General features: G+C 36.2%; 1 protein-coding gene across 2 annotated transcripts in view; it reads right to left on the bottom strand.

Moving 5' to 3' along the window:
• The window catches only part of atrnl1b (attractin-like 1b), a 71,863-nt gene that overhangs the window by 21,971 nt on the left and 28,817 nt on the right, over nt 1-21,075 (bottom strand). For both annotated transcript variants that reach the window (XM_056771052.1, XM_056771053.1), the window contains exons 22-26: nt 19,632-19,726; nt 19,346-19,424; nt 18,045-18,202; nt 12,782-12,843; nt 5,636-5,714 (exon numbers count right to left, since the gene is read on the bottom strand). In XM_056771052.1, coding sequence (XP_056627030.1) covers nt 5,636-5,714; nt 12,782-12,843; nt 18,045-18,202; nt 19,346-19,424; nt 19,632-19,726 — 473 coding nt within the window. The remainder of the gene's footprint in view (nt 1-5,635; nt 5,715-12,781; nt 12,844-18,044; nt 18,203-19,345; nt 19,425-19,631; nt 19,727-21,075) is intronic.

The following is a 21,075-nucleotide window of genomic DNA, read 5'->3' as shown; positions in this document are numbered from 1 at the left end:
AAATTCTGTCATCACTTACTCACCTTTGAGTTGTTCCAAATCTGTATACATTTCTTTGTTTTGATGAACCCAGAGAAAGATATTTGGAAGAATGCTTATACCCAAACAGATTTTGCCCCCCATTGACTACCAAACATCTTTCTCCGTCTTCATCAGAACAAAGAAACTTATACAGATTTGGAACAACTCGAAGGTGAGTAAATGAAAAATGATTTCTTCTTTGGGTGAAGTATCCCTTTAAGTAACATTGTATGATGATGACCCGATTAGCTCTTCACAACATGGATTATGAAACGGACTCAATTGGTTAATCCACAAAGACCTCCCGTGGAACTGTTCATTCTCAAAGGACATGTTACTCTGATTGGCTCAAAAAGATTTTGAAAATTTGTAGTGCGGGGCCATTTAATTACATGCTGATGTTGAACAGTAGTTCATCACAAAACAAGCATGCGGAGGAAAAAGCCTGAGTCTGAATATCATTAAAGTTTAAAATGATGAATCCATTGACATTTTTAAAAGTTTACAATAACCGATGGCCGTGCATATTATAAAAAACTGAAAACATACTTGGCACACTTATAATGATATAAACTAATTTAAATCACTGACACGACTAAATTTTTGACACTCGAATGCACAAATGAATAAATAGCAAATGTAATCAAAATAATTACAGTCGCTTGCACTGCAAGTCAGGCAGGAAATGTCTTGTTCCTTCCCCTACAGTAAATGCAACAGTATTACATTACTAAACAAATTTAATTTAACAACAAAACTTTATGTACAAAGCTTTTATTTGAAAATCAAGTCCTCTTGTGTTCCCAGTCACAAATGCTTAAAAAATATAATTTTATAATTCTTATAATGGGCAAAACATTACGGGAAATATGTTTTGCAGACTGTTCAGAAGCACTTTTCTGCAAGGCTGGATGCATCCGTACTGTTACAGAGCTCTCTCTCTCCCTGAGACTTCACAATGTGTCTTCTCTCTCTCCAATCCCTCTTGATCAATTTGTGTCTTATAGGATCTCAACCCATTAATTACGGCAAGTACTGAAAACTCATTAGACCATAGCGAAGGGCGTCCAGCATATACAAATGTCAGTGGTTCAAAGCCAATTGTTACACTATTGAGGTGCTTAATATCTACAACCAACCGAACAATCATTAAGCAAATGAAGCAAACACAAGACAAAGAGCACGACCGCCGTACAGCAGATGAATAGCTCCTTTCCTTGGTTACACACACTTACACCCATGTCATGGGCTGTAGGCCAGCCAGACTGGTTTTATTATTGAGACGTAATATTAAAAAAGATTAAACCGGTGGCGTCCTGAAGTTCGCTGATGCCCTTGAAAGAAAAACCTACTTCATAACACATATCTCTATCGCAGAGATAAAAAGTTTTATCACAACGTCACCATTTATCATAATAATAGATACTCCCAGAAAAAACAAAGCAGGTACTCAGCAGAGCAGGAATGTAATATATAACAGAAACTATAAATTTATCTTGTCTATATACACGACAAATATAGATGAAGATACCAACAGTCATTACAAGCCCCAGGTTTCTATTCCTTTAAAACTGTGCCCAAATGCAACACTGCTGGAAACCAAAAAGGAGATAAAAAAAACATGCAGTCAAGGTCTTTTTAATATGACTTACTTACTGGTCAAAATTATTGGCTAAATGGTTTTCCAATAAAACACTCAAAAAAAGTTCATAAATTAGCCACCATTACCCAAAATAGAGAAATGGGCCACTTTAGCACCTGTGCAGAACAAAATTAAAAAAGTTTAAGATCACTCATTTTACCCCACATTTTGAATAGTATTAAATTATGTAACAAACAGAAAAAATTCTTGCAAAAAAAAATGCAAAAAAAAATCCAATCTAGTACCTAGTAGTAGTCATATTGGCTGATATTTCATCATTATTTGGTCCAAATCATCCTTTAAAATTTTGTTCTGTAATTTCACCAAATGTTACCATAAACTTGTGAATGGTAGTCTATAGATTCTTTAAAATGAAAAGAATTTAACTGATAGACTAACAGCTGTGATAAGATGATAAGATCACTAAAATCTGTCCATTAATGGCCTAAAGTCATCTAGTCTTCATGTTATCAATGCAGCTTTGCTTAACCAGGTTGGGTAAGACAGTCACAACCCATTGACTAATTTGTCCAAGTTGATTAAAATATCCTATCGTCTATAAATGATAATTAGATAGAACACAGCAGAAGCATGTAACCATATAATGAGTAAATTTGGTCCCGTCAGGCACTCTGAACTGAATTGGATGAGACTGCATGTTAGACGAAATTGAATAACTCAGGTCGACGGGTGTCATTATTTTTAATCACGTCTGTTCCGTCTTGGTCGTTTAATTTTTCGTTTCACTGCAAGTTTCCAGTCACCGGTCCAATCGACGGGACAGCGGTTTCCTCAAAAAGACAAATCATAAAACATAAGGGCGTACAAGGGCGATCCTCACAGCCAGACCCGGTCGTGTTGCTCACTGGAGAGAAGAGATGAAACCATTTAATCGAACTTCTTTCCCGCTGTTTAATTTCCAGCTATAAGAAACCAGTCGGTTGAGATGTCATTCTCCAAAAAGACATGATAAATATTTCATCCAAGACAACAGATGCCTTGTTTTCTGAAGATTGATCTACAGTATTGTACTGCGCAGCATAGCGATAATCTCCGGCGGAGAGCTATGACTGCTACACCCGGAATGAAAAATGTTGTGGGACAATTCTGGATTTCCGCACGCTGGTTGGAAGATAACCACCTACACACATGTCCGCAACACAATGACTTTTCTCATGTAATGTTCCAACACAATATGAAACTCCATTATCAAGCCCTCCTGCATCAGATGCCAGTCATCTAATGCACCTGCTCCGAATAATCGCTCCACATCTGCACCAAACACACCCAACAACATGCCTTTATCACTGTGCCGATTTAAATGGAAAAGAACCACAGACCCATCTTTTGCTTTGTTTCCATTTTGTTCCTTTGAACAAAGTCTTTTCTGTACTATGTCTTTGTCCATTAAGCAGAACTGTTTCCATAGTGTTACCATTAAAAGGTAACAGTATTTAAAGTCAATATCAAGATTGGCAAAACTTTTTTTCCCAACTGAATGCGAATGCGTCGAAGTGCTCTCGTGAAAGCGCATCATAGACAGTCAAAAAACAGAGGAGAATATATAAATCAAAGTCAGTTTTTTTTGTTAGTTTTTCGCACAATTCTCGTTGCTTCAAAGACATTCTATTGAGCCACTATGTGCGGATGGACATATTTAACATTTCTTTAGTAGTTTTCTGGACCTTGACAACAACTATAACCAAGATGTCTATGATGAGGCTTGGAAATCACTCGGATGTCACTTTAAATATGTTTATTTGTGTTCCGAAGATGCCGGGAGGTCTTGAACATCATGTGGGTAAAAAAAACACAATTTTGATTTTGAGATTAACTGTTCCATTAACAATTTAACACATATAATTTAAGTACATACAATAAAATTATAATTTTTGTTAGTAGTTCTGTGAACTACTAACAATATTCCTCCCAAATTTGAATTAAATAAATTGTTTCTATTTGCATTTATTTGCATAAAATGAAACCAGGAGAAACAGGTCAAAATAATAAAAAAGATGCTCTGAATTTTTTCAGACATCAAATACTGCAAAGATGAGTTCATATTCACTTTTAAGCGATACATTTTTATTTCAAATCTTAAAAAAGTGTCTTTAATCAAAAGAGACAGATTTAGAGCCGAGCTAAACCAAGAACACGGAAATGCAGATACCCGAGCAGATGAGGACAATAAGACATTCTCTAAAATGTTTGAAGGAACGTCGCACTGAAGGAAATCAAAGGCAAGCGCTGTGATTTGTGTTGAGCACTGTTGCTTTTCAGATATTCTCATGTTTGATCTCACAGCCAAAATCAGTGTAGTGGAGAATATTTGCATAATTGAAGTCTAAACATGTCTTCTGCTTTCAGCTCGTGTCTTTCAAAAAGTCAGCCGGGACAAAAAACAAGCAAAGGAGAGGTCTGCAGAACAACGCACCTTCTTCAGTTACGACTCTAGGAAAAAAGCTAGATGCCCTTCAAACGGCAATAAATAACCACTAGATTCACGTCTCTGAAAGCAATAAGAAAAACCCTGAGAAGTCCCTGTTAGTTTCATTTCTGTCCGCACCTCCAGCTTCCCAGGCAAAAACCATGCGCCTTTCTTGATCAAGACTTTATCAAGACAGAAAGAGAAGAAAATAAATCTTCAGAGGCAATTATTCTTTCCGAGTGCATCCTCAAACTTTTCAATCATTTCAAATTAAAAGATAAAAGCTTTTTTGAGGGTACTTGAGGGCAGAAACAAACAGATCATTTGAACCTGTGGAGTGGAGCTCAGCAGTGAGCCGAATGCTAATAGTGGAGGCCCATCTGCCCGTATTACCCGTTATTGAATTTAATTCTTTAGATGAATATAGCTTTTGATCACAGCAGTCATAACTCTTATTTATTTCCATATGTCAATTAGGACCGGAGCAAGTGATCAACCTCTCTGATCGTCAATGTCAAGTCCATCCACTAAAATGGAATACACAGATTACAGACGTTCAAAATATTATTAGCGAATTTACGTTGGCCAGTGTAAGGAGCGTATTCAGATGAATATTTTCAATGCACTTAAGGTTAAATCCTGAATCTGTCACAACTAAATAAAGTCAAGCAGCAGAGAGAGGAAGGATGGCAGCTCCATCTTAGATGCGCAGACATCTGCTGCACTTAGCGCTCAGCCTGCTTTAAATGGCAATTGTTGTCAGAGCTAATTGGCTCATAAGGGCCTCTAATTAGCAAGATGGACATGTTTGTAAGCAATGGATTCTATGAAGCAAAACTCTGCACGTGGCTGCCAAGACTTTAAATATATACAGTATATAGATGCATTCATTCTCTAAATACACACATATGCACAGATCTCAACATCACCTTATCAAATGCTAGGGAAAGAAAAAAACTACAAAACAGAAGAACTTTGTAATCCTAGCATGTAGTTTAAGACATCATCCAGTGATAAATGAGGATGATATTTGGGTTATCACTACATACATGTACACATATACAGTATAGACAGTTTTCTTATATGCTCGCGCCTAGCCTTAAGTTAAAGGAATAGTTCACCTTCAAATTCTGTCATCATTTACTCACCCTCTTGTTATTTCAAACATGTATGACTTTCTTTCTTCGGCAGAACACAAAAGAAGATATTTGACAGCCCCCAATTTACTGGCATTTGTTACAATAGAAGCAGAGGATAGAAAGTCCTACAGGTTTGAGAGTGTGTTAATGATGGTAGAATTTTTATTTTGAAGGTGAACTATTCCTTTAACTTTCGGTCAGTGTTTGTTTATTGGTCTATATTATCTAACAATTTATTTTGTATTAATTGTAATAAAATGATCTACTCTAAAGGGACTTGTTAAAGCTTCTTTATGGACGTATACCGGAAGTTAAGTTCGGGCCACATAACATGCGTTCATGTTGTTGCTACTGAAACCGTCTATATTACTTAAAGTGCATTTAAAATTTTGTTTTATGACATACCTCTCGTCGTCTGGAAGCCCAGCAGGTCTGTTTGACCTTCCACACCACTGCAGCTACCAGCAGCAGAGACAAAAAACAGCTGCAGATGGAAAAAAGAAACAAACAGTAAAAGCGTTGCACCTTCTAAGTTTTACAACAATTTTTTTAATAAACATTACATAGCAAATATCAAAAAAAATATCAAAACAGTGGATTCTTCAAAGAAGCCCCATTTTGTCTAGATACAAGCCATGAACGCTCTTAAAGGAATAGTTCACCCAAAAATGAACCCACATGTTATGTCATACCTGTATAAATTACTTTGTTCTGAAAAATATATATTTGGAAGAATGTTAGTCATTTTCAGTTCCACGACATCCTGGACTACACTGCAAAAAATGACTTTCTTACTTTTATTCTTGTTTTCCAGTAAACAAAACAAGCAAAATATATGCTGTGTACCATAGTAGGAAAATGAAATGGTAGTCAGAGGTGCCCCAGAACTCTTTGCTTTTCGTACATTCTTCAAAATATCTCATTTTGTGGTAAACGGAACAAAAAAGTAATATTTTTTCCAACTATGGTAGTGGATGATGACCCAGAACTGAAAATTGCTCACACTCTTCCAAATATCTTTCTCTGTGTTCATCGGATTTATAAACCCTTAACAAAATTTATACAGGTTTGAAACAACCTGGGGATGAGTAGATGATGAATTTTCATTTTTGGATGAACTGTTCCTTTAAAGCTTTCTTTACCGATTTAATGTGGTGCATCTTGGAATGAATAGAAAGTAGTTTCCATATGTGCTGGGAACTTTGAGCTAGTTTTATTCCACTGATCCATTGAAATGACAAAAATATATACAGTAAGCAACAAGTTAACACATAACCTTCATGCTTTGTTTTGAGGCTTTCGGAACAAACTCTGCTGATGGAAAACGATTATAAGAATTAACTGGGCAAATTTTCACCAGAATAACTCATAACTTCTTTACAAAGCCATTGCATTACTGAGAAATCAAACTTGCAATGCGCTGTTACTCTGTACAACAGCACCAGACTATTAATGTTTGTAGCACCAGAACGCAAGTGCTAAACTGTAAACTATATGACTGATTCTTCTAAAATGACTGGTTGTTGCAGTTTTAAAGCCCATCATGAACCAGCTATAATGTCATTGCTTTGTCACCTTCAAGATTTTACAGCACATTAGAAGTGGGATTTTCTTTTGCCAACATATTTCTGAAACCCTCAAAAGGCCGTCCTTTGGTCAAACTGAGAAATCTGATCATCTCAATCAAGTGTCAGGTCTGGCGATGTTCTTCAAAAGACAAATCCTAAAAGCGTGCCAACAGTAAAGTCATAAATTCTATGGAAATTGCTTTTGCTGACTGTATTTGCAGAGATATGTGAGCATTTGTAAACATCTCCATGTGAAATTAATTCCCAGTTCACACAGATGTGAAAAAAGCAAATGAATGATGAAATCCCTTTAATGCTTTCAAACGCACAGCATCTCAGGTTCGTTTGAAGATAATGGCAAATTGGAGACGCATGGGGAAGAGGGAAACTTGAATGGCTCGATTAAGTAGCAGAGAGGGAGAAATCCCCTTCAGATCTGCGTCTTTCACGCTGGGAATTGCAGGCAGTAAACAGGACTTAATCCCCTCGGCAGTTCCACCTGGAATCCAAATGAATACCAAAAAATAAAGCAATTAGAGGTCCTAGCCCCTTGTGTGGGTAAAAGAATAAGGGCCAAATAAAGCAGAGGACAGTACAGACTGGGGGAAGCAGAATTTGCACCTAACCGCTAACATGTGATAATAATGTCCAAGAAAAGCTTTGATGTTTTAGGATAAACTCTCATGCGTAAGTTTAAACATGTTTTCACAGTAATGCTTAAATAAACAGGTCAACCTAATAATACACAATATTTACCGTTGACCTTTTCCCTCTTGGTAGTAGCAGAAAAGAGTCAGAGCAACAAAGGGACGAATGAACTGTAGACTAAAGTGTTATTCAGTAAATTAACAGCAATTAGCCAGATAAGCTTTGAACCCACTTGCTCAGTTACACGAAGAAAACTCCTTCCAGCTCCAGGGCATAATAAACCGTTTTACCAACACGGGAGGGTATCTACAAAAAATATTTTTTTCTCCTTCCTTGGTGAAGTTCTTCACAGAAAGATTTTTTATACGTCACAAGATTTCGAGATGATCCCATTGCTCATTTCATTTTAAATGCTCATTCGTTATATCTCTAAAAAATAACCCATGTGGCCTTGTAAATATCTAAAAAATAAACCGTCATATTAACTTAAGAAAATCTATTTAAATCATTTAACAGTTTTTAGTGGGACTTACAGGTATTTTTTCTTAAATTTATATATATTATTTAAGTTAACTATGTTTTTTATACTAAACATTTAGATCTGTCAGCTTTAAATAACAAGTGTTTGACTGGTTAACTTAACATTGTTGAGCAGAACGAAAAACCCTTTAATATTGGACCTATTGTTGAGTTTACTTAATATACACAAGTTAATTCAACATGACTGGTTGAGGGGGATTTTCAGTTCCCAGCATGCTTTGTGTAAGACTGGATCTAAGAAGTAAATGTCAAAATATAAGTGTTTTTCAGTAAAGAAAAAAGACTTGTTTTTGCTTGATGTTCATTTATCTCCGAGGTTTAAAAGAGTTTGTTGTATGTTTTAGTTTTAGGATTGCCATTGTTTTGAAGAGTGGTACATATGCTTAGGCTGTGAGAGGTTAAGTGCGTCCATGATGTGTATTGCATCAGTCGATGAGCTTTAACTGTGCTAATGCCAGTACTGAGATGCCACTCATCTGATTTGCTCATTGTGTTTTAACTTGTAAGTCTGTATATAATGTATTTATGAAAACAAAAAGTACCATTGAGAAGGATAAATATTGAGTTTAATTAACTTAAAATTGCTGGTACAATCGGAATGGTATGGATGTACTCAAAAAAGTTGAGTCAACATTACTTAAAATTATTTGTTTCTTACAACTAAAGTGTTATTTGTTTCAAATTATTATTGTTGGGTGGAACCACTTGACGCAGCTTTAGTAAATTCAACAAATGCATTTTTGAGTGCACCTGGCATCCCAGAAACACGAGAACAACAATTACAACCAGTGTTTGGTAGAATTCTTAGTCAAAACACTCTGCTGACTCACTGAGAGCCATGCAAACCAGCAAATTGCTAGGAAATGAAATAATTTGAAGGATGTTTTGGTGATTTCATAGACGTGACATAAAGAGGCACTGCCTCATCTCATTTAATGAGGTAATCTATGCACACAATTGATAAAAGACTGCTACGGCAAACCTCTACAATGCCATTTACCACTGAAGAATGTGTCTTTTTTTTTAGCCCTGAAGACTAAACCGTATGCCCAGGGCATTAAATAAAAGCAAATGGATTCCAGGAATTAAACCAAATGCATTCGCACACATTTAACAGAGAGACCATTCTTTGGGTGAAACCGTAGTTTGCAATTGCTCATGTTAACTACTCTGATTTCAGGCTGCCCACGGACAGGTTCTTTTTCAACAACACATTTCAGAGAAGTTATGCGTTAACAACCCTGCAAATCTTTTTTAGTTGTAACAGAAAGAAAGATAATGGGATAGTTTGTCCAAAGATAAAAAAGTGTCATATACTCTCCCTGTTGTATGGTCAAAATGATTATCTTTTACATTATTTTACAATGAGTTGCAAGACGGCACCTCTTATCCAAATGTATAACTGTCGATTGAAATATTAGCAAGATATCATTTGCTTAATTTGTTTCTATCTACACTTGAAATCTGTTATGTTTCAGTCGTGCAGTTCAGGGGCAGATGTGAGAAGAGATGTACCCTGTCAGCAACCGTTTCTCTAGTTGTACTGTTAATGGAGCAGAGTCCGCCTGAGGCGACACCCGTCATGAGTTCAGCTATCTCAATCACATCCGTGAAATCAGGGGCATTCTCATTGGACGACGGCACTTGAGTTACTGCGCTAAATCCTTCTGAAATCTCCCATGCATTAACGATTGTTCCAAAAGCAAGGGCAAAGTTAAAAAAGTTAAAAGGTTTGACTTTCTGAGAAAAAGAGGACTAGATTTTGGGCACTGCGAATGAAAGCTTTGAAAAGCACATCATTGTTTGACAGTTTATCCCATTTGACCGTTGCATCACACCTTGTCATGGCACGTTTTCCACGGCAATTCACGGGGTTACAACAAGTAATCCGCGAAATACGCATTCACCCAAGCATTTGAAATCATCTACGTGCTTCTTCTCACCTTTCACTTCCAAGGGAACGCCCACAGAAACTGCAGTAATTTTCTATATGATGTGCGAGCAACATACACACCACAGCATATGAACTTACTCAGACAAGAGAAACGTTTTCAAAGTCTGCCGGTTTTTCATTCACGCGGAACCGACAACTTTGCTTTTTTCTTCCCTTATAATCGCATAAATGGTGTTGGTGAGAGGACAGAAAGGCCTGGAGAACTACTTTAAAGCCTAGTGCATTGGAAAATTGTATACAAGGCCAAACATTTGCATTTGACCTGATGAAGCGATAATGAATGGCAAAATTCAAACATTGTCTCTCTTCCATTAGGTAGGATAATGGCTACAATGTGAGTTAGACATCCAGGCAGTTACGAGCACAAGCTGACCCTGCGTCAGAGTGCATCAGTATTTGACACCTGTCTAAACCGGAACAATGATCTGAAAACAAACACCACAGGGCACTAAAGCACCTGGAGATGAACCATTCTGAGATAGAGAGAGACACCCTTATAACCAAATCTAATGAGACAAAATGGGAACAGGTGTGACTTTAATGACAAATCAAGAAATTCTAAAGGAATGAACAAATCACTATGACACATCTCCCTTCTGGCAATGACACAATGTGGTGGTGTACAGAGAAAGGAGCAGAGCAGTTACAGTTTTCTCGATTGCTTAAACACATTTCTTGAAATGATGGCTCCTTTTCTCGAAACACAAATCCATAACTTCTCACCCAATTCCCTCAACATCCTACTTTCGTGTCAAAAGGTAGCTCTCCACTATAGTTCAAACTATACCGCCAAACATGACACACAAGCCCTCAAAAACTCTCACACTACAACATAGTCTTAGACACTGCTGAGATCAATTACTAAAACCTCTTATTTGGATTCAAGAATAGAGTCATTTGACAGCTCAGTGTCTATTAAAATATACAACATAAAATACGCAGAAAGAGCAAAATTCAAAAATGAGTTTTAGGAAGAAAAAAAATGACACTACTGTCAAGTAATCTTACATGAAAGTAGATAAAAGTCAAGAAAAGTTCAAAAACCAAAAGGACAATATAAACTTCATGCAACACAATGCAGAATACAATTGCATAAATATTTTAATAAAAAAGGCATCGTATGCACATTTGGCCCAATTTCCACGATACTATGGCAATTTCTTGGTCTTTTGAATTTTTGTAAGTCGTCGTCTCTTAGTTCTGCAAAAATACAGAACATGTAAAAAAATGTATACAGAATAGTGGATATTCTGGATACAGTATAGTGAAACTTATCCCAAATAAAGTGTGTACTTTAATTCTACTGCATGTTTACAGTTAGTAGTATAAAGCCCAGTATATGATTCTAGGATGCACAAGTACCAGGGCTCCTATTGATATTATCCTGAGATGCTGAATGGCATGTCATCAGTTTTGCTACTGAATGTTTACAGATGGATAAATATCTGCCATTTGAATTAACATTTTGACACTTTAGTTCATTATATTATGTGTTTTTGTTGGGGGTTTGTACAAGTTGGTGTAAAGTTCTTAGAATGTGTTTATAAATGTGAGAAAATGGTGAATTGTTTCATGAATTGTGTGTTAGCGATCGAGAAAACTGTAGGCACTGAATTTATAATAAAAAATAAAAGTATATTTGTCTTGTTTTGTAGTACATATATCAAATAATTTCTTAAAACAATATACTGTTTCTTTACAAGTAAAATGACTTAAGATATTTACTTTTTCTAAATTTGAAGCGATAGTTTACCCAAAAATGATTAAAAATGTCTTTGTTCTGCTTAACACAAAGTAAGATATTTGGAAGAATGCTTGTAACCAAATAGATCTCGTTCCCCACTAACTGCGATGGTAAATACTATGAGAGTCAATGGGGGATGACATCTGTTGGGCTTACTGACATTCTTCCAAATATCTTCCTTTGTGCTTAGCAGAACAAAGACATTTATACAGGTTTGGAATAATGTTAAGGTGAGTAAATGATGACAAACTTTTATTTTTGAGTGAACTTTCCCTTTAAGCAAGTTTATAGTTCAAACAAGTAAATATATGTGCAAATGGGGTAAAAACAATAAAACCTGAATAAATTACTTTTTTATCCCGATCAGCAGATATGTTTTTTTTCCTTGTTTTTTTTTCACAGAAACTATTCACAAAGAACTATTAAGATTCAATTCTCTATATAATTTTAATTTGGAAGAAAATGTATCTTGCAAAACAAGACCAAAATGCTAAAAAAGAAATTCATTTTTTCTTCATTTCTTCAACAAAACATATTGCAAAAAATTAAGCATTTTTGTTTTGTTTTTGGTACGCAAATCTAAAAATGATTGAATCAATATGCATTTACCTGACAGTATATAAGTTTCAGTTTAAAGCAATCAAAAAATTCTACACAAATACTTTACAAAAAGGTAAAACTAAATTAAAGTTTATTTTTCTTACCCCATTGCCAGATTTTTTGCTTGTGTAAAATATAAACTTAATTCTAAAGTACTAAATATCTTAGGTTACCTTCCTTGTCAAGTAAATGTATCTTGATTCCACAATTTTTAGAGCTAGTACTAGAAAACAAGATAAAAGTCCCTAGTAAGAAATGTTTTTCTTGTCGTGCATTGCTTTATTTGTGCTAACCTAACCGAACCCTTAGCATGTACATTTTCCTTCCTGCCTAACCAGCCTACATCCCAGCCTCACTACTCTAAAGGGTCAAGACATGAGACATGAGACATATTGGTTGTTGAGGTATCCAGCACACACAGCCAATCACTATGATTTCACCAATTAAAAACTTGTTTTCACAGTCAGGTTCTGTGATGTCACATCTCTCACTCTCACCTGAAAAACGTCACAAAGAACTGCACCAGATCCATGATGCTGTTGTGTTGAGAGAAGGCGATCTGTACGGAGACAAGAGTAAAAGAGAGATAAATGAATTAGTGACATGTTACCAAAGAGACTTCTTTACATGAAAAGGTGTGATGAAGACCTTTGCCTGTGGCTAAGGTGCTTCACAGCATACGGTATCATAACAGAGATTTGCTCGCGGGCACATCACATGCATCGTTTTACCTTTTCTTTGGCCTCTCTAATTGTTAGACGGAGGGTTACCCGAGCCCATATCCCTCTGGGATATTACATATATGCCAACCGTTTGCCTTATGGGCTTGTGGTCTACATTGGATCTGTATGCTCAGGTGTAACACAGTAAAACCCAAATTGTCCAGGTTTAAATTGGCTTGATATGTGCACAAAAGTCTCACAGGCAGCTTGACCAAACGTCTGGATTAGATTTCATTGCAGAGATGGTAAGAATGTACACAGGCAGCCCAATAGGACATTTGGAAGTTTAGTATAAAAACATTTGTTTTATAATATGTAACGTAACCTTATTTGTAAGATATTATTCTGGCTCCTAACTCGAATCAACCCAGATGTTTTATTCAAAAACTTCATATCAACATGCCGCATGACTCAGTACATAGATTGATAAATTCTACGCCAAGCTTCAGAACTCACACAGCCTGAATGAGACATTCTGGGTTCGGCAGTGAGAATTGCAGGGCCATTAACTCGGCATCAGCATACTTTTGAAATAGAGAGTATGCTGCCACAGTTTCCTACATGGCAAGGAAAAGAAATACTTGAGTAAATACCCAACGAAAATAAACGGATTAATGTTCTAAACGCACGCATTTGTAAGTCACCCTGACTCTCTGGATGAATAATGCAACAATGGCAAAGCAGGACAGGTCATTTGGTGAAGCCATTCATTTCATTAAGCTGTTGTCACGGGAACAAGGCAGAGGCTAAAGACAGTGCTAGAGAAAGCTTTAACATTCCATTAGGACTGAACCATTTTTGCCCCCAGAAGGCAGGCGAGCGCGACTTGAAAAGAGCAGCTGTAAATCATCACGTCTGTTCGGTTAAATCATCGCTTCCTGTGACACTGTATGCTTACTATGTTGGCACAATTCCCTGCGTTTAACTTCCCAAATATGACCCTGGATCACATAACTAGTCTTAAATTGCACGGGAATATTTTAAGTAAAAGACAAAAATACATTGTATGGGTCAAAATTATCGAAAATCATTAGGATATTAAGTAAAGATCATGTTCCATGAAGATATTTTGTGAGTTTCCTACCTTAAATATATAAAAACTTGTATGTGAGTGGATGGCCTGCTACAGTGCCTCTAAAAATCTAAATATTGAGAAAATTGCCTTTGAAGTTGTTAACTTCTCAGATTCCGGAGTTTTAAATGGTTGTATCTCAGCCAGATATTGTCCTATTCTAACAACAGCTTTTATTTAAACTTGTTTATTCAGCTTTCAAATTTTGTAAAAATCTCAATTTCGAAAACTTGATCCATAAGACTAGTTTGTTGTCCAGGGTCACATACAGGTAAATTATCATTCTGAAGTATTTCGGGGTAGTTCACACAACAGGAATGAAAATTCTGCTGTTTTACTAGACATTAATTGGTTTTAATGTAGAATATTTCTTTTTGACAGGAAATGGGGACTAAGTTATAATTTATGATGTATTCTGTATACAGCCACAGAAAAAATTAAGTAATCAGCATTTCTAGATGTATTGTGGTCATTCCAGTCCAGTGTCTGTAAAATTTCAACAAAATCAAACCTCAGGAGGGACACAAAGTCAACCAATATAACATAACAACTGTGATAAAATCGAGCTTATTACATAAAAATACTTTTTGAACTTTTCCTAAATACATTTACAAATAAAATTGAAAATGAACTTTTTTTTGTTGCAGTATTTGAAGTCTTTAAAAATGCAGATCATCTTTACTGTTATTTTAACCCTTTTCTCCATTTTACATTGTCTGCACACAAATGCAAAAAGAAACAATTTTTTTATTTTAAATTTGGGATAATTATTGTTAGTAGTTCACAGAATTAAACAACACCTACCTATAAATAGTAAAATTCATAATTTTGAAATGGTCCCTTAAATATTTTATATATATTATATTCTGTATACTCAATGAAGGTGAGTCAATGATGAACAAAATTTACATATTTAGGATAACTTTTTTTTTTAAACAGTCAAATAAAAAGTACTTTTGCTTTAAATAAATTATGACATAGCTCTTGACCAACCATAAAAGCATTTTTTTTTTTAAAACACAATAAAAACAGGTTTCCAAACAAAATTCAAAAGCAAGTTGAAGTATCCAATGAATGACCCGAATCCAACATTTTGATTTCATGCTTCACATTATTTATATGTTTGTATATTTTTTGTTACTTTTCAGGACACGCGAGATCTAAGTCAAATGAGAAATGACTTATTAAAATAAATGATGATGTATTTAGTCATCCTATCCTTTGCTTTGTTAAAACAAACATACACCAATAATTTAAACATGAACTAAACAGTTAATGACTCTAGGTCTCATAGTTGAATGAGCACCCCTTTAAATGCTGATCTTTTTTCAATGATGATTCTTTTAATCGCTGTTTAAATTGATAGGACTTTAACTAGACTGTACGGTTATTTCTCATCATGAAGTGGAATGAAAAACTACTAACAAGCGTGTGAGATCTGCCCATAACTGTCAGGAACATTTTTCTAATGAGCATTTCATATTAAAAACTAAACAAAATAAACATTAGCGGAAGCCCTTTGCTTAGTTCTATGATTTAAAGCAACAAAAACATACATTAAAGATGTATGAGGATATTAAAGGCCTTATTTTGCTTAGCATGTTGATTCATAAAATAAAATAATATTACGTAATGTAGCTACTTTGTTGTTCTCTATATGCATTTATTTTGCTAACCTTAATGTATTGTTATCAAATATATTTAGAGTTTAGAAATACAGAATCTTTGTTTTTGCGATTGACGTGCGTAAAAAGTTCAGTTTCATAAATGAACCATACAAGTGTCATCTAAACAACATTGATATACAAATGTATATTTAATGTAGTGCCTTATTTCAAACAATTGTAACCCGTATGTGCATAATGAATAACATTAAAAAACATTTAAAAACGAAATAAAAAGGCTTACACATACATGCCTGAAGTGAATTCTTTATAGTGCTCATCCTGACTGACCTCATCTCGACCCAGCGATCAGATGCGGAGACAGTTAAGCCGCAGTAATGTTTTGTCAAATTGAGTTCCCAGCACAACAAGAGCACTTCACTTCATATGCAATATCTGATGTTTTTAGATGAGTCGGGGGTCCTCATACACGTATATCGGAGCTTGCTCTCGCATTCCCAATTTCCCCAGTAAGCTAATAAAAGCCGATCGCGTTCTCTGATCATAAACATCACAAGAGAGCGAGCTCACCGTGTCACGGGGGGTGCGTTTGACTTAACGATGCATCGCCATGGTAAATAAGTGACTCGGCTTTTGGGAAATCTAATACAAAACTATTACTGCTTGAACTCGGCTCAACCCAGATGAAGGTCTGAGGAGCGCGCGTAAATAAATGAACCTTATCAGAGGCGCTCATCTTGTATATGATGGAAGAACAGAGAGATGAATGCAGATCAATATTGGCTGGTGTTCTCTCTGTTGGAGATGGTCCCATCTCATAAATGGCCCGCTGTATTCGAGCGTCTTGGCGCACAGCTGGCGAGTGGTAATGAACGGCAGAAAGGTTGAGAGGATTTGTGCTGGTTATCTTTATAAACCATATGGATATCGACCAGATGAAATCCTCCTTTAATGTGGTAGATTTCTTAAATAAATTGCTTCAGCAGGCATTGAAAACCTGTTCAGAAATGAGCCCTCTAAAGAGATGCAATGAGTGTTTATCATATTCAGTGCAATACTTTTATTACCAGTATGGAGGGTTACATAAAGAATAAAACATATGTTAAAATGTAATAAATGAGAGAGTTTAAATATCATTACATAAAAAACTTCGAATTATAACGAAGTGTTCCAAAATAGTAATATTTTATTTACCTGACCAATACAATGGTTGGTTTACATGTCGTGTTGTGATCACATGCATGTGTCATAACAACCATGCGTGATGGGATTCCTCACTAAAGTATTATGGACCATGCTGCTGCTGACATAGTGCAGTGCTTATGTCATTAAGCCCCGCCCGCTTTAGAGGACAGAGAGTCAGAGACTGTCAGGGTGCATGATCTTCTGCGTCGGTCAATTCCCCAAGGCTTCAGCGTGAACCTCAAGTCTCAATAGTCACATAATGCTACAGTGATTCTGCTCGTTCATGCGACAGTAAGGAGGCTTTTCACATAATAGTTATTTGTCATCCGGAAGACACATTTCAGCAAATCAGAGCATACTATGCATGCTCTCTGCATCTGTTCCTGAGGTGCGATCGATGGGTGACCTCGAATCCTTCTCTACTTACTGTGTTAGAGGTGCTGCTTGATACTGCCCCATTACAACCCACAAAAACCTCAAACCTGCCGGTGTCGAACTAAGAACCAATGAGGTTTACTTATCCAATAAAACAAGTATCTTCTGACAGCTACATCAAAGCCAGTGAGGCTAAATTAAACTACACTGCAGACACATGACTTTAATGACTATAGTTACATCTGTCCGTTTTAAATGGATGCTGATAAATAGAGGCTAGAAGCTTCATATCACCAAGCTGATATTTCTGTTCATCCTAAACTACCTGTCCAAGTCGAGTCTTTCTGTTTGATTGCAGGCAATAAAAACCGCAAACATTTTTCATCACATGAGCGATGTGCTGCGGTGCAAATTCGACAAATGTTTTTCCTGTGATAAATAGCATCAGTCCGCGCATTACTCCAGTCCTGTCATTTCATGTCCGTCGCCAAGGCATCTGGCAACGTAACACATTGCCACTTAAGAGCTGATTCAATTTTATGGATCATAAGAAGTGAACTTGTCCAAGTACATAACTGAATAATTGATTTCCACATCATGGAGCTCTGGATCTTTCTAAAAACATTTGTTTTTGTGATTGTAAAACGCAGCAGTCACATCCTTTCCACACAGGAGATAGATGCTCCCTTCAGATTTGTCATGTTTTGACTAACAGAACAGTTTAACGGTATGCATTCAGTAAAATTCACTACAAGCCGATCTGATCATAATATACCCTCACCTGTATTTTGATTGGCCATGTGAAATTGCTAACATAGACGTAGAAGGTGATGTTGGGGTTGCTCTGGAAACTGAATTTCTCACAAGAGAAACTGTCTCTGTATTCTTTGATGTTGGTCTTGGACACGATGGGAATCTCTTCCCCGGAGATGGTTCCCGCTGTTAAGGAAAACAGAATGCAACAGATTAATTTATATACAGAAAATAATAGGCGAATGCAAATTTTTTCATTAAAACAAAAAAAAAACATACCATCAAGCCAATGACCGTTAAATGAAAGAAACGCTCCATTATGCATGTGCAAGTCAATGGAACACAATGACACATTGATTTCTTAGACGAGATTTGTCCATGATTTTTATATGTTCGTGATAATTAAACAAGCACTATTAACAAAATTGAAAAAACAACATAAAATTACATAAATCAAACATTTTCCTGAAGCGAGACAATTTGGTTTGCCGTACATTTCTTGCATCTGAGAATCCTATCTGGTCACCACTTAATGTTTTCGGAGCCATTAGATGAAAGTAAATGAGAGCAGCGTGAATGCAAAACGAAATTCATCAGCAATCTACAAGGCAGACCGCAAACAAATGCACGCAATCAAACATTCGTTTAGCTGTTTGTTGATGTGTTTTGTTCGGTGAGAGAAAATGAATTTGAAATCGACCACTTAGTATAAGGACTTTTTACACATGAAAAACATAGAATAAGACCATAAAGTAAAAAATTAAGAATTACTTGAAGGAACTAAAAGAAAAGCAGCCATTGTCCTATTTTATCAGAACGTTTGAACGTTTTTTTTTTGAAGTCCTCCGCTGAAACACTCAATCGTCATTCCAAACCACCGCTATGAAACAAAACCCTCAAAATGACACCCCAAATGCCGCTACGTGGCAATGTTTATCTTAATTGAAATCGTACAAGGCTCCTGAAGACGCCTCAGTCCCAGAATTCAGAGCCGTGTGCTAGACTATTGTAAGAAGCCCTTCTCAGGAAAGAGTGCCTTTAAACAGAAAGACACTACTTCAAATATTAATTGAGGAGAGCATGGAGGTCGACGAGGAGGGTGAACTGTTAAAATGGGAGAATGTCAAAGTCACATTAAAAATTGGCTGGTGACTAGACGAAAACGTTGTTACAGAAATAATAGAAGAGAGGATAATGGCGACCTTCTTTGCATGACTATCGTGAAATACAAAACACGCCCATGTCTTGGAATTACATCCACATTTGTAAAACAAATATGGTAAAAAACTGAAAACACAGATAAGACGTTTACAAAAGAGAAAGTGTTACCTGTTGACCCAATAGACCACGTGATGTTCAGATTGAAATTGTTTGATGCGTTAATGGACATGTCCAAGTTCTTGTTGGGCTGCACATGAAAACAAACAAATGATCAAATAGATTACTGCAAAACAACTTCATTATAACAAAATGCACACATTTAATCATTTTACAGACTAACCCACTAAAATGCTAAAAGCATGTGTATGAAACGTGTGCTAGCTGACCGATGAACTAAAACTAGGTCAAACCCTTATAGTTGCTTCTGTTCTGAGATCAGTAGTCAGTGACTGACCTGTTCAGGTGTGGCCATGAAGTTAATAGCAGTGTAGTGCTGATCATCTTCTTGAAGCAGGCTGAAGGTAAACTGGTAATCGATCAGAAGATTATCTGTCCAGAGAAAAACATTGTTACTTGTTAGATTTTCGTACATTTCAACCTTTACGATGATCAACCATGTTCTTTATAATGTTCTTTATACTTCTTTATAATTTTAAGTACCGTTCGTTCAAAAGAAAAATGTATCCAGAAATAAAATTCTGTCATCATTTACACACCATGATGTTGTTCCAATGATTTATTTAGTTTCTATAAAAACAAAGTAAACGTTTAGCAAAATGTGCCAGACTGACCACTTAAAGGGATAAACATTTGTTTCAATTTCTTTGTTAATTTCAACCAAACAGGTATGAGGCACCATTGAACTTTAGTTTCGAACTATAGTAGTCAATGGTGACCCAGAACTCTTCGTTAAGAAACATTCTTCCAAATATCTTCTTTTGTGTTCAAAGTCACAAGGAAATTTATTCAGATTTGAAACATCCTGAGGATGAGTAAACGAGGACAAATTTCATTTTTGAGTGAACTATCCCTTTAAGGAAATTACATTTACATCACTTACATTTATGCATTTGGCGGACACCTTTATCCAAAGCGACTTATGTTGCATTGTACTATACATTTGTTTCTGACTATGTGCAAACCCTAGGGATCGAACCCATGACCTTGGCATTGCTAGCGCCATGCTCTAACCACTGAGCTAGAGGAAAGTCTTTAACAGCCAGCCTTGTATATTCCAGGGAAGAAAGACATCATGGAAGTCCTATGGGTTTGGTGAGAAAATGATTGAAAATTTGTAATATTCCTTTAAGAAACACCTTGGGTTACAACAAGGGGGCTTCATTCACCATTAATCCCTTTGATTGAACCAAATTATCACCTTTCTTTTTGAGTGTCATTGCTTTAATAAGCATGCATTGTGATTAAGCACATTTTTAAGATCTTTGCAAGTGTGTGAGGTGGCTTGTAGAACCCGGTGACCTCAAACAGAACCAGGACAAAGAGTTTATGACATAGTTTATGCAGTTTACTCTGATGCAGGAGTTCTTTTCGGTTTCAAGGACTCACTAATGCGTCAGTTCTATACGAAAACAATATCCAAATTATTTTCTTAACTCCTTGGCTATTAAATGGCTGAACGGTGCCAGAGGCGTCATCCACAGAACATCTGTTTGTCTGAATCACAATATGGCAGCGTAAACATCTCTTTCACTCCCTGTCAATCCCAAATATGCCTTTATAAGCTTTTAATCAATTCAGATGGGACATGATATGAATGCATCACCGTTCATTGTCGTATTTATGCTTGAATCCTGTAGACACACTGACCGAGTCGCCTGATCCATCAATCACTACAATCTATAGACTTGCTGGGGAGTCGGGAGGACTTCTGTTCCCCT

This window comes from Triplophysa dalaica, chromosome 17, assembly GCF_015846415.1.
Source record: "Triplophysa dalaica isolate WHDGS20190420 chromosome 17, ASM1584641v1, whole genome shotgun sequence".
NCBI classification, from domain to species: Eukaryota; Metazoa; Chordata; class Actinopteri; order Cypriniformes; family Nemacheilidae; genus Triplophysa; species Triplophysa dalaica.
Note: the sequence above shows the minus strand (reverse complement) of the source record. Positions and strands in the feature narration are given on the sequence as shown.